A 21,984-nucleotide genomic window follows, 5' to 3' on the forward strand; every position below is an offset into this window, starting at 1 on the left:
CCAGCTTTGCCAGATGCTTTTTCCCGCCATTCCCACCCTTCATGCCCCACAGACGTTGGACGACATCGGGCCGCAGATAATTAGCACGCGCCAATTTCCGTCACATGCCAGTGACTCTGGAGCCAGACTCACGCGCGCGCTCTTTGACACCGTTTCGAACAGAGAGCGACAGAAGAAGGATCGTAAGAGGGGAGCAGAGTCGTCAGGAGGTGGGGGAGAGAAATAAAGCGGCAGCAGCAGACGACCAGCCAGAAAAAGAGACAAGGAAGGTCGGTAATTTAAAAAACTCAGACTCAGATGCTTCCATTCATGTCGCAGACGTAAACAAACTAACAAACCATGATGAAGGGCAGCCATCACCCATCTGGCCCCGTGTTACTCAACCTCGCGCCGATATTACAAATGCGGATTCAAGCCTTTATATGCTGGGTATTCTTCTTTTACGAACATCTAGCACCAGTTCCAGAGGACATATGCTAGACAATAAACTAAAATCTTTCCCTACCGAAGCAGATATAGCATTTAAATTTATAAAAAGAAATAATAAATGATTATTTGTACTCAATGTATTCCAATCGTTGCCCATTGACAGACGTTTTCGGCATGTCAGAAGTCGGTCACGTGGTCAGCTCAATGTCGAAGAAAATACTCCTTCATTCTTTTGGTCGTCATTTTATGACCTTCGACCTGCATCAGCTTACGTGCGTCCTGCTGCTGCTGCTGGCCTCGCTCCACCCGACCCTCTGCCAAAGATGTACCCGGTGCCAACTGTTGGCTGGAAAATGAGGGCCGGCGGGACAACACAGACAAAGATTACCTGAGGTTGTGCCGGGGCTTACGCGAGTGCCTAATTATTTTCAATTATTACTCGGAAACACCAAATCCTGAATACTAATGATCATACTGACAACAATTTAGTAAAATATGTCGATGCTTCGATATGACCCTATTACAAAACGCTCTGGCGATATCAATTTAAAATACAAATTAAAAATTACGTAAATTGGTTTTAGAACTTTTTTTTCTTTTTAGATAAGCTATATTTGTTTACAACTTAAAATTAACTGAAGTCAGCGCTAAACTTGGTGATAACTGAGATTATTGTAAAACATTTTGTGATATATGAAATAAAGGCGTGACAATTAGAATTAAGATGGTGTCGGGACCATGGCAATATCGGACCTAATGAGGCTGCATGGTCTGATTTTGTTAAGCTTAGTTTAGCTATGATAGTTGTATGAATAGTTTTCAAATTTGTGGAAAACTTTATCACTAAAATGGCTGACTGAGAGAGATATGCTTTCAAGAGTAGAGTAGTAGTTTTGCCACTTTATTTACAGATATAGTGCAAGTATCTTTGAATTAAAATATTTAAATAAATGTTCCGCGTTGGGTACATTTTTTGTGTGGAAACTGTAAATCTAAGTTTACATTTGGTTATTTTTGTTAAACATATTTATATATTTTAGTTGGTTTTAAGTTTTTATTTTAACTTAAAATTTAATATATTTAATATACTTTTGTCGTTATTCATTTACCTTCAACAGCCATGTGCTCTTTTGTCATTATTTATTTCTCTTCAACGATAATGTGTTCTTTTTATGTAAAATTTGGTTCATGGCTGTCATTAGTGTGTGTCGCACATCGCAGATTAACATTCCATGGTCTGCATTTTGCGTGTGATATTTTTACTGTTAACATTCTCACACACCACTGCTTCCAGTTACATATGAAAAAATGGATCATTATATAAAAAAAAAAATTTCAGATGGAAAATAAATTAATATTAAAATTGTATTTGTGTCGTGAGCACTCGTGGAGTGTTATTAGGTTTAAAAGTATAAATGTTTATTAATGAACTTCAATCACGGTGACCGGTGTCGCGAACCCGTCATGTGGCGGCGCGCGCTGTCCCCTCCTACCTCCTTGTCTAGAACAAAGTGCTGCTGGGAGGAAAGGGGCTGGGTGCAGGGAGTAATGAGGGCGGAAGCTGTATTTAAGGGAGCAGATCCTTGAGGAGGGGAGCGTGGGGGTCGAGACTCTCGGTTTTGTTACCTGCCACGTGGAGCGGCACGACTCACGTTTTACCTGAGCTTCCAGGCGTGACAATGTGGACCAGACAACAAACACAAGTTCACGCACGCGCGCACGCAAGCACGCAGTCATGAATTTATGCACGAGCGCGCAGACTAATTGTTTTACTGACCACCCGAAAAATAACCTCACCTGGTCAGAGAAAAACTTGAGAAATGGTTATAACCGGTGAAGGTACTTGACCTGAAAAAAATTTAAGCGCTTGTTGGTGGGTGTCTAATGGCTGATGAAGCGGGTAAAGCTGCTGTAGAAAGACAGAGGTGCTTAGGGGAAGGGGAGAAGATGGTTGAATGGGTGGTGGGTGGCTATAGGGTTGTGTTACGGAATGAAACCTGTAAGCATCCGAATGGCGCTTCGATCCCTTGTTCGGAGTCTTTGTATCCTTGCGGTACAAGCCGGACCACCTGTTGTTTTTTTCATCTTTCATTTTGCCGCCAAGTTTCTGCCGTCACCTGCAGAGCGGAGCACGGGTACCTGAACTTGCAGAACTACCCAGTCTGGCGTCCTCCTCATCTCCTGCTGATACTCACGGTGCCCCCGTCCCCCGACACACCCGGGTTGCAGAGTGTCGGCATTTGCCTGCAGGCCGCTGTCGTCTCAGATGTGCATCCACCTTTCGCGAGTCCGGTCTGACGAAAGAGAGAGAAAGAAGATCATGGACCCGGCTTCACGAGATATTTCGTGGCTCGCACCGGACAGGTCAGAGGTCAGCATAGACCTTGCCCACCGGGACGCATGCACAGCTCCGTGGAGGCAGCTTGTGACTGCAGATAACCATGACAACCTGCCCAGTGCCATCCGCCAGTCATCTGCTCTTCAGAACACCTTTACGAACACTACCGGCCTCGCCGACCAAACAATGTCCACTGCAGGAGCCATTTTGAATGGTAATATGTCCCCTTTCATCCATCCATCAACACAGTGGTTTGGGGCTGGTGGAGGTGCTGACGTCACTGAGGTGCAGCCAGGGTCATGCGACTTCTTCAAGCATCTGTCGTCTGACTGTACGCCTTCAACGCAACTCCACGCGCCGGAAGTGCGTGTACATCTTCAGGACAGGCGCAAGGAGGCGACATCCCAGTGGCCAGAGTCCAGCCAAGAGAAGATGCCATTGTTCGTCCTCCCCTGTTTGGACCTGACCACCGCGCGACCGAAAAACGATTGGCTTCCAGACTCCTCTGTAACTCCATTCGAAGGAGTTTCTCGGATGCGCTTTGTTTTTCCAGACTTGCCTGGGAGACGTGGCCGCATGTTCAGTTTATACCCAGGAGATTACCTGCCCTTTGTCAACCGTCCCACCAATGGTTTGGACGGCGACAGTACATCTAGTGTCTCCGTCACCTCACCAGACTACGCCCATGTACACTTTGTTTTCCCGGAACCTTTGTGCCGTGTGCAAATACCGACACATAAGAGCAACTCACCATCGGGATGTCCTGACATTAGTTCCAAGTTTTTGACACAGACAGGATTCACAACAAACCGGTCAGTGCTAATGACTGGGGACGTTTCTCGAAACTTCATCACCATCCGGGACTCTTTGACACACGGTGACACATTCGCTTCAAACCTGGATGAACTGACTGACAGAGGAAATTACGAAGGTTGCACAAGAGCTGGCTTGAAAAGAAAAAGTAACCAGGGTGCAGGGAAAAGCTCCGTCAATCTGCAAAAGAAACGCCGCCTGGCGGCCAACGCCCGCGAGAGGAAGAGGATGTACAGTCTTAACGCAGCCTTCGAGAAACTGAGGTCGGTGGTGCCCTCTCTCGGCGACAACCAACAACTGTCCAAGTACGAGACACTGCAGATGGCACAGTCGTACATCACAGCACTCCAAGAACTGTTAGACAAGGAAAAGTAACTCTCCACTCGCAGACTTGCAGGACAGGTTGTGTAGACATTCTTTGTGCACGCTCAACATCAACGAGTCAAAGTTCATTTACTGGGTATGAATGATTTCCCTGGTAGAAGGTATGTAGACTTGAAGTTTATAGTTGGACTTTGTAAAAAGATGGATGCTATGATAAAATGTTGTGGCAGCTTCTTTTACTTTTTTTTTTATTATCATCGTTAAAAATTAACATAATTGGAAATAATATAACTGCTCTAAACTACACCGCGTGAACCATTATATTTCTGTGAAGGGGTACTTAATTTTGTTTAACATTTGTTATTTAATATACCAGGAAATACTTTTCTTATACCTTATAGCTTGTTTATTTTATTTGTTAAACAGTTTTTCTTTTAAGGACAGACGCATAAATCAACTTCATTGATTAAAATTCAGAAAAGTAAAGAAAAAAAAGCAACGTTTAAACATTGTTCTCTTTGGGTCCATCTTTATCGACATTGCTCTTGAAGGTAGGGACTATCTTGTCAGGATATAGACTGTCTTATGCTTGAAGATTTGCCTAGATTGCTGATAATAAGTGTGTGTGTGTGGTAGGGTGTTGGGAAATGTATGTACGTTCTTTCTATATATATATAAGAGAGAGAGAGAAATTCTTTATTGTTTCAAGATCATAGTTCCAGACATGGTGTGAACATTTATCAAAGTAACTAAATAACATATTAAAATTGCTCTACATACAAACCAGTAATAAACACCGTCAAGAACAGTAAAATGCAACTGCCACACACACACACACGTAAACACAGACAAGAGAGAAAGAGAGCTTGCGGACTAAACAAATGAAAACAACTCAGTGTCGCTCCTTACAATCTCTCGATGTCTCGCAACATCTCAAGCCTTCCGCATGCTACAGGTTATGTGATCTCGTTCTTTCAAGCTTGCATACTTCAAACGCATTTCTAACGGTATTCACATTCCTGTGGCTGCTGCAACTCCGACCCGACACACTCGCCGCACGGCAACAAAAGCCGCCGCACGCGCCGTTGAGCGCTAAAGGGGAGACCACTCCAGTGTCTTTCTCCTCCGTCATTCACGGTGAGCACTGACCCGTGGCAGCGGCACCTTCCTCTACATTTGTGGTGTAGGCGGGCCCACAGTGTCTATGCTTTCTTCTACTTGCCGACACTTCATCCACAGACGATATTTTCCCTTTAAATGCAGGAGTTGACAAGATTTTTTAAATAGTTTTTCCGCTCCACTAGAGCGGTCTTGAGAATATGTTAAGAATTACATGAACAGTACAATCCTACAAGTATTTGTAATCATTCTTTATTTTCTCTCTCTCTCTCCCTTGCTTAACTTGCTTATATCAGTCTCAACCACTGCCATTAATAGATGATTATTTCAGTGTCATACCCTCATTATCATGTCTCCTCATTTCCGTTCTTTATTTTTTTTTTCTCATCAATCTCTCGTCATCTATCGCCATAATTAGTTATCATCTCATCAATGCCATATCTTTTTTCACGGTCATAAATTCTCGTTTTATCTCATATCTCTCTCCAACTTTCTATTCCTTACCCATTTCTAAATGTGTTTATCCATCATTATGTTTATATCACGATGTGCATGGTCATTGTAAAGATGGAGGTAGACTAAGATGTCTGTGCGGTTGTGCACGCTGATCTGTGACAGGATGTTTATGTAAACAATGCTTGTAGCTCAAACATGTCGTCCCAAGGTGCCTTGGAACAGGGGATGCTTTCAATAGAGTGATATTTTTGTTCGTTTACTTTTCTTTTACTGTATTTGTCTTTATCACACTTTAGCAAAATACTTCCTCCCGCTAGACTGAAACATGTTTACTTTATTTACAGGCAGAGATTAGCATAGTGAACACGATTTCCCCTTATTTTTTGGAGTTGATCTTGATGAGAAGATCATCATTTAATTGATAAATAATTAAAACGGTCACAGTGTGAAAATTATTTTTTTGTACTGGCGATAAAATTGACTGGACATGTAACTGGACATGAGAAATAAACAAATCTGAGAACATGAGATAGTCTAGTCTGCTATGTGAACGCGAGGATTTTCTTATATATTATGTGAAAAAATTCGATGTAAAAATGTGTTGCAATGTTAACATCAGAACTTATCAAACCTGTATTTTTCAATATGAATAGTTGTATTTTGTATGCATATGAGAAAGTGTATATATGTGTATGCGTGTTGTGTGTGTGTTCCATGCCCCAATTTTAATAAGAAAAAAAATCACGTGTTATAAATAAACATTCCTGTAAGGTCCCTTTCTGGTCTTACCAACTTCCTCCATTTCTCCATCTGTCAGTCCACGAGTCTTTAATCAACACGGGTAGCTGCCGCCACGTGTGCAGAATATCCACCCAGCAAGGAGGACCAGGTCAGACCATGGCAGTGTCGTGGAAAGCGAATCACACAGAGTCCCCCAAACACCTGAAGGTTTACAGATTGACAGGTAGCAGTCTCTTGAGGGTCAGGATGCAGTCAGCAAAGTCGTGTTCGCCCCCAACCCCTCCTGCACCCCATGACCCCCACGGTCAGCCTGACATGTTCTGTCTGTACCCGGCGCGCTGCATCCTGGGACACAGACCTACATTTCAAGGGCTATCGTCCTGCTCGCCACAGTTGCCCCGTGGCTTTGTTCCCAGGAGATAAAAGCCGGGGTACTGCCAGCCTTTAGGAGGCTCCAGAGCGTGCACACCCTGCAAAGGAACTGACGTCTTAATGCTAGGGGAGAGCACTGCCTAATAAATGGTGCACTCACACGAGGGGACATAAAAAGGGGCAAAGATTTGTGTCTTTCAAGTACCCGGCTCTCCTGGCGCTCAGTTCACATCAATACAAATCCACCAAACTGACGTAGGTCAACCACCGAGTGTCAAAGGACTCTTTGTGCCTTCGTCGAGTTTATTCTCTTGTTCTTCCTTTCAACCAATTAAAGATGTCGGCTGCGAATGTTGGCGATTCTCATGCAACTACCTCGACATACGATGTTTCTATTACCTTGTCCTAGACGACAGGTCCGAGAGGTCAGCATTTCTTTGTTGGAAGCTTTAGAAGAATAATGACTCAAAATATTAGCAGATGATCATTATCTTGCATGGAAAACTACAATGTGCAGTTCAAAGTAAGATAAAGCTGATATATTAGAAATGGGGAAAAAAATCAAATTTAAAAAAAAAAGAAGAAGAAAGAGTATCATGCAGGATCGAAAGAGGAAAAGAGAGTTATGTAAGTAATGATGGAGGAATAAATTTGTCTAGCAAAGTCGAACGGAACGAAGGGACAAGAGCCAGAAATTCTGAAGATTAGGAGAAAACAACTGACAAGTCCTGACAGGATAAATGCAGCAAGGCGGGGCTTGGAGATGTGGAGAGAAAGTTGGGGTGGGGTGGATGGAACAAGGAGAGAGAAAGGAAAAAAAAGGGGTTAATCACTAGTCATTTCGCAAAGAGATTTGCTGGTCCAAAGGATGCACTCAGCCGTGGTTTTTCCCTTTTTGCCGGTGACAAGCGGTTCCCGTTACAGTTCATCCGAGTGAGTTTATGTATCATTGATCACAGAACGAGAGTTTAAAAGACCCTGCATTTCAAAGGCGTTGGCCGTAAACAGTCGGACGACGCCGCGGCTTCCGTCGGAATGTGGAGGGAGGCAGCAGGCGCCCCTGACGGCACGTGCACGTGAGGTGACGACGACGCGCGCGCGCGCCACGCGACAAAGCTAATTACGACCAGCGACCCGCGACGAGCGAGAGTGGAAGTGTGTGAGGTGGTGGTAGGGGGCGGGGGAGGATGTACTCACCACCCGTATCCAGGAACGGGATCCTGTCTGCCACCCACTAGCGCCGCCACCCGCCTACACCCCGTTCACCCGACGGGCTGCCAGCCCACCAATCGCCAGGCTGATGGCGTCCAAGACAATTTTTCCGACAACAGCTGATTTCTGTCCGCAGCACCTGGCTCTCTGTGGCAACAGTCTGGAGACATTGCACAGATTTGTATAAGGTTGCAGGGCAATTAATAATTATTACGAGAGGGAGGTTTTCTTCCCCCGTCTCTCTCTCTCCTGCCAGTGTCGAGGGTCCTACAGCTGCCCGCGGTCTGGGTGCTCTAAGACACAAAGTGTACACCCGTACATCTGTCTTTCGTCTAAACCAGGGGTAGGGGAACCTTTCTTCTATCAGAGGCCATTTTGAATATTTATAGCATCATTCAAAATTATCAACTTCAAGATTAGTCTGCTATAATTAAGCCGTAGTTTCGCCACAGTAAACACTTTTGAAACAGATGCACTCCCTGCCTCCCTGGCTGTCTGTCCTCCGAGTCATCGCCATACAGCAGACAGTCTATGTCCTATCTTGTAATTGATGTTCCTTGCTTGTTCTCAAATTTCATTATTATTATTATTATTATTATTATTATTATTATTTACTTAATACAAATTTCTGTTGCTATGAGAGGTGGCCGGCCAGACCAAAAGATTTCGTGTGCCGGACGTCCCTGACCCCTGTTCTAAAAATTTAGTCACAACGAAAACAACTATTATTAACACTTTATTAATCTTTTAGGAAACAACACACCATTAGATTGGAGAGAGCAGCCTACAAGGCAAGAACGACCAGTCCATCAAGAACTACACCATCACAGTTAATTAAGCAGGTAATGCTAAAGTCACAAGACTTCTTGTTCTAGAATGTAGAATGAAAATTATCTTTTGCTAAAGTAAACATCTTGCTCTACATGCAGGTAAAATGAATCTGTTGCTTTTTATCCTGCACGTACGTTATAAAAAAATAAAGGTGCTAATTATACTGATTAGAGGGAAAGTGATGTCTAAATAATCCATAATACTCTTAAAACGTGGAACTCATTACCGTGTAATTAAATTAGAAACATTGGAGACATTTTCTGGATTATTTTCGACGAAACTGAAAAAACAAGATTCGACAATAACGAATCAAAATAAAAGAAAAATAATTTATTTTTTTCACTGAAATGTTCACTTTCATTTAGAAACAAATCGTGTCAGACATTTGTCAACGGATAAAACTATGTATAAGAATGATAAGGCCACGGGGAATATTATAAAATGATTATGTGAGATGTGCAAAGAATACATATACATAAAATAATAATAATGAAGACCACAAAGCATGGGGAAACAAAGAGAGACACAATGAGACATGTAATGATAGCAGCGACCAGGGGAGGTAGTCGACAACTTGACAATATTTCAAATGTTTTCGAACAAATAATGACAAATAATGGGTATTGTGCGGAATTAATCCTTGAAAAATTTGTATCAGCACCTCCTGTTCCTGTCATCTGAACTTTGAAGGAGAAGTTTGCCATGAAACCAGAGACCTATGTGTGAGAAAACGGTCAGTGTGACCAGGCAGCTGGTGAACTCAGGATACAAAGAGGCCACGCTTGCCATACACACCATCTGCAGCTTCCTGTCAGCGGGTGGGGAATTATCCAGGATAATTTCAGTTTGATGACAGCCTTCCACAGACATAAAGACGAACAACGTTGGTAGTGTTGACAGACTGAGCTCTCGACACTGTAGTTACTGCTTGGCTTTGAAATTTTTATGATCTCACATAGAGGATGGATGTGATAATGTCTAAAGCACTGTGAAAGAAAGATGGTGGATGGGTGTTCCTACAGCAAAGCTTTGACCTGCCAATACCTCAGTCAACAGCAAGAAGTGTTAACTTGCCGACTTCTCGACGCCTAAAAGCCAACTGGGCAAGAGTAGAAAGTTGGCAACAATTGGCAATGTTGTGAACGAAGCTCACAAACCAGTAATTTTTTTTTTTTTTGCGATCTCACAGGACATTGTAACTATCATTAACATGTTGAACTAAGTGTGATTACATGCTCAATACATTTTCCAATGCAACAGGACATTGGAGGCTTGCAGCGTGAGAAGGTCAGGTAACCAATCTGAACTTTCGAGACATTAAAACTTTGATAACCATGCTAAGTCGAGATTTGTGTGCAATTCCAATACAATGGGACTTTATGGGATTTTTTCTTCCTCCTCCTAATCACCTCCAGTGTAGCATAGGGCCGCACCCGGTTGTGGGCGTCCTTTTCCAGTTGGGACCATGTCATGCCAGCTGTCTCCGCCTCTCTGTGGACCGATCTCCTCCATGTCTGTCTGGGTCTCCCAACCCTGCGGGTTCCAGTCCACAGATTGTCTCCTTAATTTAGGGCACTTTGTTTTAAAAAGACGTTACAGCAGTCGCTGATGTCGAACTGGAAAACTGTTCTTAATGCCATAGCAAGCAAACTATTAATATTTTGTAATTATTTGCCTGGAATCTTTATAAACATGCCGGTGAAGAACATTAATTTCAATTTCCTAAGATGACTATGGATCAAAAAACCTCTCAGCCAATTAAAGTCAACTTAAGGCCAATAAACAATTAATTAGAGTCTCTTACCGATGCTTAAGTTAAATCTGTTGTTCATGCTAACATGGATCGTGAGCGGACTTCTAGTTGAGTGAAAGCTCTTGTCCCCAATTAGTCTTAGAGAAAAAGCAACTCTCTTGTCGGGTTGTCTTGAAATAAATTCGGAAAACATTTTACAACAGATGATGTTGTACAACCACAGAGAGGAACTTTCAGCTAAAAGACATCTCAGTTGCAAATGGTAGGAAAAGTATCTGACATATTATCTCATGTCTCATTTACACTTTGGAAATTATTTGATAATGTTCTCTGCCTCCCCCTCCCCCTCCAGCTACCTCAGAAAGGAGTTGGAACACCATGTCACGTGACTGTCAGCATGTGGCATCATGGGTAGGACATGGTTATTCTACATGCAGAACCCCTCCCACACCATCTGCAACTAAAAGAAATGTTCTGCAGTGTTATTTCCCTCCGCCTCAGAACAGCCATCTTTCTCGCGCCATTGTGTTCTTTTACATGTGCGCATGCGCTCCGACATCTCAGTCTCAGAAAAAAAAAAAGACAAAGGAGGGAAGACGTGGTCTTAAAATCCCCAGGAAGCTGAGGAGGCGAGGGTGTTGAGAACAGATGAAAAGAAACTGAAAGAAGGTTAGAGGGAGGGGACGGCGGAGAAAGAAAAAGAAAACATCAAGAGATTTTCTCGAAAACAATGTGATTGCAACTAACGGCGACCGCCGATGTCGCTCCACAACTTTTTTGATTGGACAGGTCCATGCAGGAGCTGCTACCAGCTGCCACCCGACTCAAAATCAATACCTTGAAGAAATCTACCGGGTGCACGTGCTTTAAGCGCCATCCCGATGTACACCGGGTGCAAATGATGTTGAGCAGATGTCACGCTGGAAAAACCGAGGCCGTCGGCGCGCGCGCACGTGTGTGAGACCAATATGCGCGTGTTTGTGCGATGACGTGGAAAACTGTTTCTTGCCGCTTTCAATTAAACTCGACGATGTAACGATAATGTCTGAGGGAGTATTTACGAGTTGTGGGGTACAGATTTTTTAAGGCTACAATTCAGTGCACTCGCGGCCTTGTGAAACTGTTTCAAATTCATGGGGGACCTGGCAGCAGCAGCAAAAAAAAAATATTAATAATAATATTAATAATAATAATAAAATAATAAATAATAATAAATCAAAATAAAAAACAGTGGCTTTGTCTACTTTGCCACAATGAATAAAATTCCCGTTAACCTCTCTTTTAAAACAAGATTTTAAAACACAGGTCTCTCTCTAATACATTCACACACACACACGTCCGTGAAAATTAGAAAAGTATTGTTCAGTTGTTTTATTGTGGTGTTCCATTGTTCATTTAGCACTTATAGTTTCGGTAACAGTCACTATAGTTCTGTGTGTGTGGCTGATCTCCCTTTTGTTGACGTGCCAGAGGGCCCTGCACGAAATGTTTACAAATCTTTATGTTGCTGCTGACCGAGGGGCGATTGAGCTGCTGTGGGCGTCGTCTTTGCTAGTGTGAAGAGTTTACTGTTTCTATCTCCTGTTTGGCGAGTCGTCCAGAGATTGCCAATTCAAAAAAGGGAGGTTACTCATTTACTAACTTACACACACAAGAGAGAGAGAATAAAGTGTAAAAGAGATAGCAAGGGAAATAATAAAGAAATCAGATGTTCGGGAAAGAGAAGAATGCGGAGTTTCGGAACGATTAACGAAAAGAAAAGTTATCTTCAGGCTGTTTGACTGTTGTACTCTTTGTTAACAGATTCTACCAGTAGTGAAACATGATCCCTCTTCCACTTTCCTTAAAGTGGCATTAGAGACTACACTTTGTTAATAAATGACAAAGCCTCGCTATTTCTTGGACTCTGAACATGTCCAGCTTTGTACAGCCGGCGGTTACATAGTCGTCTGCTCCGCTTTCCACTTTCTTCTTTCTTCTCACTTGTCTCTCCTCTCACAAAAATGACAGCTTTACTATGCTAAATGAATTCCGTTTCCTACTAATAATTACTGGACAAACAATACCAAACATTTGTAAATGTGGACAACACGACCTCAACAGAAAATAAAATTAAATGCTCGCCTTTATTGTACACATTTTGGCAAGATCTGTACATTGATATGAGAACAATTATTGCCAGGTAAGCAACAAAAATTAAATAAGTAATTAATTAGTTAATTTCATTTGCTATGATGCACTATGATACAACACAAACATGTTTATTATTTTAGCGTGGCATTAACATGATACAGCATGTTACCCATGATACAGCGGGAATATATTTACCCTTACACGTGACATGCGCTGACATTACACTAGCAGTTCTCATGTTGTAGTCGGCATCAAATATACAGCACTAACATTGTGTCTGTTGGCAGGGTGTAAAGTAGTACAGAAGCTTTAGTTTGCTTAGCTACTATCATTGGAATCAAAACAACACTAAGTATGAAATACAGCACAAGGCAGATTAAATACTATACACAACATCTCTCACTTCCACTTCATCATCGAGGGTCGTCGTTAAGAAATTTTTAAAAGTTACCTCTGTGTTCATTATGAAATATTAAATTAGAAACATCACAGTCCTCTGTGATTATTAAAAGAGTAAGATCTGGGGGGGGGGGGTAAGGTGACTATCAAGAGGTCTTGTTTTGCAGGACAGTTTGCGGAGGGTCTGGAAGTGTTGTAGGTAAAGCCGAAGAAAAAACAAACCCAGAGGTACTGTACCTTTGGTTTATAACTACGGCCCCAGACCTCAAACTCAAAGCTCCACTCATGTCAATCAAAATTTAGACAGAAACCCAGATTTTCATCATTTTCATGCTGACCAGACAACAGATACCATGTTTGTTCACCAAATACTGTTCAACAACTGAATATGGCGGGGACTGCTGGCATCCCACTGACACCACTGTATTCAGCCATCGTCAACATAAACTGTCGCCCACTGGTAGCATCATTACAAAATACACCAGACGAGGGGAGACAGTGGTGCTCAAAGGAAAAAACCGACAAAGAGCCAACAAAAACCTGAAACTTAAAACTGTTAGCTCCGGCAGTTGGAGCAAGAGAGTACAATCGTCAAGAAGATAAATGTCACTGACTTCATCTGTATCCATCTTTTTGTCTAAATTCTTAAAAGAAAAAGAAAAAAATGAAACCATTCTTTTAAGCGGCTATTAACAAGATTACAAATAAATATTTGTTACTAATAACGCCAGCGATTACATCCTGCATCCAAACCCGGAATGCTATCAACCCCCTTTTACATTATTTCGGAGGGGAAGGTGACGAAAGCTCATTCCTCCGGCAGTGAGAAGAGTGGGAATATTAAAATGACACACGTGACCATAAATCACGCGAGGTGCTCCGCCTTCCACTTAAACTAATTGACCGTGGGTCTGAGATTGCTCCATGAAAGGAAACTACAATGTCCTGGCGGTGATGTCAAGCACCATCTGAAGGAGTACCCTCAGGGCCTGGCTCAGGGGAAATTTGAAGCCCATGCCAATGGTACTTTGTCGGTTCATTCAAGTGCAACCATGAGGATTTATTTCGAGTGGTGAAGTAGATGCAGCACAGAACTAGCAGCATGGAGATTTTCTGGATGAAACTTGCTGGAGATGTTGTAGCCTGGGTCCCAGCCTCTCAGTTCATGTAAGCAAGAGAGACGAATTTGATGTAAAGCACTGGATATAAGGCAAGGGTTGACTACAAAAGCGTTTACATCTCTTTTCATTCATGAAATCTTCTGTCAACCCTGATTAGTTTATGGGGACTTAAAAAAAGAGCGCTTGGATATTTTTCCTTTCAAAACACAATCAGATTATCCAAAAAATATTATTCAAGTTGTTTTAATGTTTGTCGGATGAGACAATGGGTGCGAATGTGAGTACTGCACGTGCACGCGCGTGTAAAGACATACATTCATAGATATACACAGACACACAACACATGAATGCATAGACACAAGTATATATATCTCTGTAGATATATAGGTATCCACATTACTGTCTCAGTGACATCACTTCCTTTTCTACACAAACCGTCAATTCTGTCATCTATTAATCACACACACACATTCTTTTTTGTCTGCTCCATGTTGTCTCTCTCCAACATTCTATCCAAAGTTCAATTTTTCCATTTAAAACACTCAGGCGGACAAAAATATCATGATATTGGATGCTAAGACAATAAAGAGAAAAGGGTTTAGCGTGAAAGCATAGCAACACTGAACTCCATACTCAGTCCTCATGTGGAGACACGGAAGGCAGGCTAGAGAGACAAGGGCGACTACTCTAGAAGCGTTGGCAACGTTGAAGGACCTTTCTTAACAGTCGACGTTTGTTGTCGGATGGCGGATATGTGTATGAATAGTTTTACAAAACGTTCCTTTTGCCGGTTAAAGGTGTAGTAAGGCGCAAATTCATTTCTAATGATTGCGTAAAGCCCAGGGCAAAATACTGCTTCCCAAATCTGGGTGGATAGCCTACTTCCGGTCGAGATACACGCCTACACTCATTACCATCCAGAAAGAGGTCAAAGTTGTAGAAGTCACGTTTGTACTGATATACCTAATTAGTACATGGTTCTAGCATTAGCGTGCATTTCAAATACAATTTTGCTATCTTCTTGTTTCTTATCACCCCCAGTAGAGCAAAGGGCCGCAACCACACCCCGCCATGGGACCTGTTCTGGGCGAACCTCAAATAAAGTAGGGTAGCAATGGTTAACTGGACCATTTGCCAAACAAATATAGATTATTTTCTACCTTCAGATCGATTCCTTGCAAAGGCCGGCAACTTGTAAAGAACTCAACGTCGACTACCACATGACCGCTAGGGTGTGTCCAGTAAGAGCGATAGTCTCCCTTTATCAATCCTACGTTCTGTCATGGGTAGATAATCAGTTGTCCTTCTTTTTCTAATGCTCACTAGTCTCCTATCCACCCAACATTGTTGGGTATGCAATCTACACTTTGCAGACGATGTTGATCTGATGACAAGCAGCAATAACGAACTACGAGAACTTAGCACCAACCGACTGACACAAGTCCGAATGGGATGGAGACTAGCACTGAAAGCGCAACATGATGATTAACATGGACACCAACAGCAAAGCAAAGATCCAGATGTACATGAACGGGATACAGGTCAAGGATATGAAAACAATTTGTCCAGAGCATGGTCGCCATTCTAGAGATACCAGGAAGCTCTTCTTCCAACAGTCAAGCGAAGGAAGATGCTCTGGTCTGGTCATGTGATCAGGCACCGTACTCTAAGACCGTCCATCAGGTTACCAGAGGAAGAACTGGCTGACAAAACGGAAAGAACTGCGCGGGTCATTCAATCGAGACTGCAAAGAGTTATCACTCCAGTCACAACATTCAGCGAAGTTGTCCGCCCCTTCCTCAAACATGGTCCTGCCGCCTCCCCAACGACCTGTACTTGGGGATCAGTTTAACAACTGGTCAACTGATATCAATCAAGGGACCAGTGAACAAACTAATGAACAATTGTAATAATTATTTTTTTCTTGAATATCAAACCGAAAGCTCGAGTCTTCTTACAAGGCATATTTGTCTGCTCAATCAGGTAAGAAATGTGAGACGTATTCTTAATTATTTATATATTGTTTACATTCACCTGGCAGAAAAGAAAATAATGAGGCTTCATGAAACTGGATTTTGGAGTCAGCATGAAACTGGATTTAAATGGCTTTCACCGCTTAAACACACCCAAAGAAAGATGGAAAGAAAGAAAGAATCTCTTCAGCAGGAAATGCCAGTATGAAAGAAAAATTCTCCTGACATTAATGCCCGACTGGCACAGCCATGTTGTTTGTCATGTGACCGAGCAGTCACGAGCTCAGAGCACGAGAATCACTTTACAGAATAATTAGATTTTCGTCCTGTTGCAGGAAATGAGGAAAGATGGTGGCTACAGCTCGGTGACACAAAAACGAGGACAAGAGCCAAGGGACTGGCTCACGTGTGCATGGATATCCGGACAGTTCTCATCCATTATTTTGAGTTATTGTTGCCAGAAAGTGTCTAGCCAATCGATTTCCTGAAATCTCAGATACCATCAAGCATCAGAAAAAAGTGTTTAGACGGGCAGAAATGTTGTTGTAAAGGTCAGTCAGTGTCTACGATTTCTGAACAGCTGGGGCATCATGGGAGCAGAGAAGTAACCCTGGACATTGAAGAGTCTCGACAAGGGGACATAATCGTTTTATACTGTCGATAATTCGATAACCTGGCTTCTTGTAGGGGTTATTCACACCAAAAAAAGGGAAACAGGCTTCCTATTGAGGGAAATAGTCGTTTTCTTTATCACGAGAACTTCTGTTCACGATGCATTGCTCTTCATTACACTGGCTGGCTATACTATCAAAAAATATCAAAAAGCATAACTTTTTTAAATGCTAATTATTGAGCTAAATTCTATCAGAATTTAGAGAATTAAAGTTCATGGCAATGAAATAAAGGTAAATAGAACGATTCGCAGCATTGCTTCACAATAATTTTTACCAGTTCGAAGTCGCAGAAAATGTAAAGAAATGCTGTTACACTTTTTCTCCTTGCCTTGAATTATACTAGAAAAATGTCATTGTGTCTGAACTCTGAAGGTTCTGTCAGATACTTTTAAAAGGTGGGTTTAGTGGCAGTCACCAAACAAAGTCAGTTCTTTCCATACAAATCTCACATCAGTTTACGAAATTAGTCTATAAGCATCGCCTTAGTGTTACAAATACGACAGACTAACTGTAAAAACGTAAATAATCAGATAAACAGAAGTACTGATATAAAGCTACATAAATAGAATATAAACATCGATACAAAATAAACTTGGCTTATAAAGATGAGCACTTCACTAATAGCCTTAGGTATAGTTTATACACATTCTAGTTAATCCAAAGGAGTTTTGGTTTCAACAATAATTACTTGAAAATAAATAATAAAATATTTCAACATCATACATAATAAACATTTACCATCTTTGCCACTTTAATGATGAAAAAAACCCTGTTAAACGACTTCTATAACATCTGTTGAAATCGTCTCATTGGAATCTACTGTCAGACCTGTCAGTGACTTCTGCTAGTTTGTAGGAGCAGGCACAAGGGAGAAAAATCAGATTTCATAATCAAGTCCCATCACTCTTTACCGCATCTTTTGGTGCTGTGAGCACCCTTTGATAGGTCACAGGTCACAGGTGTCAGGGTCACAATAGCCTACAGGTGTCAGGGTCACAGGTCAACAGCCTACAGGTGTCTAGCAAAGCTTTACTCCTCTCTACAGGGGCGGATCCCTCTCTAGGCTTACTCTGCCATTTTCTCTCACGTGACGTATCGAAAATGTAAGTTGTTTAGGGTTGATCCAATCAAGGCAACTGAAGGTAGTCATTATGATTTTTTATCATTCTCATGAAATATTTGCATGTATAACAACTAGAAGCAACAAAGCTCAAAGCGAGCAAACTCAGATGTCAACTTTGACTGTACAGAACTGTCCACTGCTTTGTCTTAAAGGCCCATCCCCCTAAACAAATTTCGAATAATTGGATTGTGTTCATTAACTTTCAAAACATAAACAAATAACTCAAAAGTGTCTTGTTCGCGAATTATAAGCCTTTAAACACAGAATTCTACCTGCTTATTGGGAACAAAGTTAAAGCTTCATGAGAAGGTCTCAGCAGGACTGGTGGTATCTTCCCATGATACCCCGTCAGCGCTCATACATTTCAAAAAATTAGTTCAAAAATTCCATATTTGGGTCTTTTTCAAAGCGACTTTGTGCTTAAAGGCTTCTATATTAAGATAACTTTGATTCAGATGTCTTTCAAAAAGTAACAATTATTACTGTGACAATTATTCCCTGTTCGACATACAATTATAAAAGCATGTCGGATGTCATCTGAAATATTATCTAGAAGAAAATTGTATTATGAACTTGGAAAAAGATTGTGATTTTCAAGCATCTATCTCAAAACTATGAATAAAACCACATTTGACATGTGACTTTGTGACACATCCTTTCAGTGTTTTGTCATATTGTATAATACTTCAATGTGATCGCATAATACTGCATTATATGGACTTGTGAACCTATGCGCACAGAATTATGTCTAGCGGCATTGCTGGTGGCAAAATAGACAACTTGGAAGTTGACTGCAATCTTGAAAATACTCATAACAACGATGAAATGCTTGGACAGAATCTTGCAATGAACAGCAAAGTGATGTGCAGACAGCAATGTCGGCCGGCAACATAAAACCATATAAAAGGCAGTATTAAGATATGCTTGGAGGAACCGATGCCATTGCTGGTATTGTCGATCAGTTTGGTCACGAAACAGTCACATCCCACCACCTGTTCACACTCAGGAGAAGCCGTGTCGTCGGCATGGTTACCAGGTGGACGTAGAAGGCAGAGAAGACGCCATCGTGACTCGAGCGACGAAGTAAGACTGTCCACAGGCCGGCTGCTGTCACGTGACTAGGTGAGGACGTGCCAGTGTGCTACCTGCTCCCTCTGGTTGGCGACCATCTCGTTCCAGTGGTCCAGTTCTTTGCCTCGTGCGAACATAAAGGATCCGACGACGATCCTGCCGATGATTTTGTCTGTTGCAAGAAAAGAGATGAAAAGAATAATTAATTAACGCACGAATTTTTTTTGGGATATTTAAAGATTCCTAGAAAAACCCAAGTATCTACCAGTACAGTTTGTTTTGAAATTAGTCTATAGGCTGTATCTTATTTGTGTGTGTGCGCGCCCACGCTTTTTGAAAAATCTTTTCTGTTTCATTGCATCTCAGTGGCGCCTTTTTCTTTCGCTTGGAGCCAACAGGATGCAAACATTCTCTTTAGTTCACTGCAAAAGTATTACTAAATGGGTGTGTGCGACTGCAAATTAGCTTTGCTCCGGGTGCCAACGACATAATTCTTGCTAAACTGCTTGGAGAAGTGGAAACAACAATGTTTGCACATCTGTAAATCGGATCGCAAGTTGTTCGCAATGAATTCCTTCCCTTTTCTGTCACGTGAATGTACAAACAGCGCCGCCGCGTATATCTGTTTACACAGGGTGTGCAGCAAGGGAGGGTAGTCCTTGTCGTCGGAAGTCCACACCTTAAAATATTCGATCTGTTATGAGCAAGCTTGTCACCTACATGTCAGGTAAACACACGAAAGCATGGTGGTACTGGCAGTATGTTCTTCGGTGTATTTTTGTGTGTATGTTTACATGTGTTTATCGTTCTGTATTATTGTGCTTATGTATGTCTGTGTGTGTGTGTGTGTCCATGTTCACATGCTTGTGTTACAGGACTGGCTGATATAGCCTTACTTGCTGGCTCGGGGTCAAACACCAATGCTAATGTTGAGTCCCTGTCTTCCTCCGAGATAGCAAGGAGTATGCAACAGTATTACCATCGACATCTTAGGAAGAGAACTACAACAACTACAACCTACGAGACTCACACAACTCACAACATCTCTTCACAGCAATGTGCCACCACTGTACCTGTAGTCACTTGCTAGAATATTGAGAGAACTCACAGAAAAAAGCCGATTTTGATGATTTTTACACGGGAAGTGATGTTCCAGGTACACCAGGAATTACAAGGATGTATTTTAATTACAATGGAATTTTTACTAGTGAGAGAGAGAGAGCTCGTAATTAAATGGCAAATGGTGAAGAGGGAGGATCTCAAGCTCCTCACAACTAGCAAGACAGACACGAGGATGCCCCAGGAGGCCTCTTCAAACGCTGACAAGTGTCAAGAAGGATTTGAGGAAATAAAAAAATCCAATAATTTGTTAGTCTATAATCATGTCAAGGTTAAATATACTTTGCCGTCTGTAAGTATAAATCAAGCGGTTTAATAAAAATTAGAAAAAAAATGTCTCAAATCTTCTTATGATGTTTATTTTCCGGGATGAAGCAGTGCAACATGTCTGAAAATAGCGACATGGGAATCTGTGAGGCTTGTCTTGAAATGTGAAGAAAATAGCGGGGTGTATCTAGACATTGAAGAAACAGAATCTCAGAAAGTTTTCATTGTGTAGACAGTGTGGACAATGTAGACAGTGCGAGCAAATGTCAAACTACAAGAGTGACAGAGAAGGAATAAAATAATGGAGTAGAGACGAACGAAAGCTAGCAAATAAAGAAAGAAGAAAACAGAGAGAAGGCAAAGAAGAATCAGAACCTGTAGCGATTGAAGAAATAGAAGTCGGTATCTGACAAAAGTAGGGTCCATTATCGAAGAAGCAGCAAGGCAGGTTTTATTTACACAGAGAAAGAACGAAAGAAAAAGAAAGAGAAAGAAAGAAAGAAAGAAAGAAAGAAAGAAAGAAAGAAAGGAAGAAAGAGGGTGGACGGACGTACGGACACACAGGACACATAAGAGTGTAAGAGGGTTCTTGTCCTCCTACCCACCCTTGTGTCCACTGACGTATTGCATGGCGGACACGCTGATGCTGGCGGTGTCGATGCTGGCCAGGGGCAGCTTGAAGGTGAAGGACTCATTGAAGGTGGGGCAGGCGGTCTTCTTCGCCACCTCCGACTTCTTCGTCTTCACCACCTTGTTCTGGATCATCAAGCACACCTTTACGTAGGAATCCACTGAAAGCAGAGAGAGAAGCAGGAAAGGTTAAAACCTTTGTTTTATGCAATCTGCATTTGTACTTCCATTTTTTTCATTGTTCTCGTCATTTTCGTCAGCAAATGACAAATGACAAATCTTTATTGAATATTGTAATATCATAAGCTAAATCTGTGTTTTTCTGAGTAAAGCTCAGCGCGAGATACTATTTCCACAAATTTGATTGAACACTTCCCTTCCGGTCTCGAAACACAGACCTACAGACATCACCATGTACAGAAAGAAGTCAACAACACTGATGGTCATGGTCGCAAATTTAGTTAATGAGTTAATGAGCCCACTAGGAACGCATATTAATTAGGAGGCATCTGTATACACACGTGACGTCACGCTTGGACCACATTTGGTGCGGGGTGAATAGCTACACACATTTCCCATAAAATACCCGCTTTGAAGAAAGAACGCCTTGCGAACTAAATAATGTAAAAAGTAAATATTTTTTCTGAAGGAAATGGAAAACAAAAACGGTTTTCGTTTGAGTTGTTTACACTCTCGTGTGATATCACGAGGTCAGTGTCATCAGATTCTAGTCTCGCCTTGAGAATAGTTTGAAATGGAGCTGCTTATTCTCTGACGGCCGATCAAGCAGCAGGTTTCTAATGATGATAATTGATTTTTTTCTAACTTTCCCTTGAACACCAGAATAGTGAGATCCGTAGGGAAATTCAGATTTCAGCTTTGTTTTGTTGTGTTTTATCCAGTATTAATAGCTCATGCAAATGAAAGGTTTGCTCATGTGTACGTGCGCGCGTTTGTGTAGGTTTGAAGAAAAAAAGGTCGGGTAGAGGAAGACAGGAAGTCAAGAGAAGGTAACAGAACTGAAGAGAGCAAGAATAAAAGTGTTCTTCAGTAAGCAAAAATATGACAGAAAGACAAAGAAAAGAG

The 21,984-nt window shown here is 41.8% G+C and overlaps 2 protein-coding genes across 2 annotated transcripts in view; one reads left to right on the top strand and one right to left on the bottom strand.

Moving 5' to 3' along the window:
* The first annotated feature begins 2,957 nt into the window (after window positions 1-2,957).
* Window positions 2,958-4,002, top strand: LOC112574235. Its single transcript, XM_025255153.1, has one exon. It carries the CDS (start codon window positions 2,987-2,989, stop codon window positions 3,953-3,955), a length of 969 nt encoding a protein of 322 aa, XP_025110938.1. The 5' UTR covers window positions 2,958-2,986; the 3' UTR covers window positions 3,956-4,002.
* Window positions 4,003-12,495: 8,493 nt separating this feature from the next.
* LOC112565291 (synaptotagmin-15-like) overlaps window positions 12,496-21,984 on the bottom strand; it is a 39,948-nt gene continuing 30,459 nt past the window's right edge. Inside the window, 2 exon segments of the mRNA XM_025240669.1 lie at window positions 12,496-19,054; window positions 20,874-21,059. Coding sequence (XP_025096454.1) covers window positions 18,930-19,054; window positions 20,874-21,059 — 311 coding nt within the window. The 3' untranslated portion in view covers window positions 12,496-18,929.

This window comes from Pomacea canaliculata, linkage group LG1 (genome assembly GCF_003073045.1).
Source record: "Pomacea canaliculata isolate SZHN2017 linkage group LG1, ASM307304v1, whole genome shotgun sequence".
Lineage (NCBI taxonomy): Eukaryota > Metazoa > Mollusca > Gastropoda > Architaenioglossa > Ampullariidae > Pomacea > Pomacea canaliculata.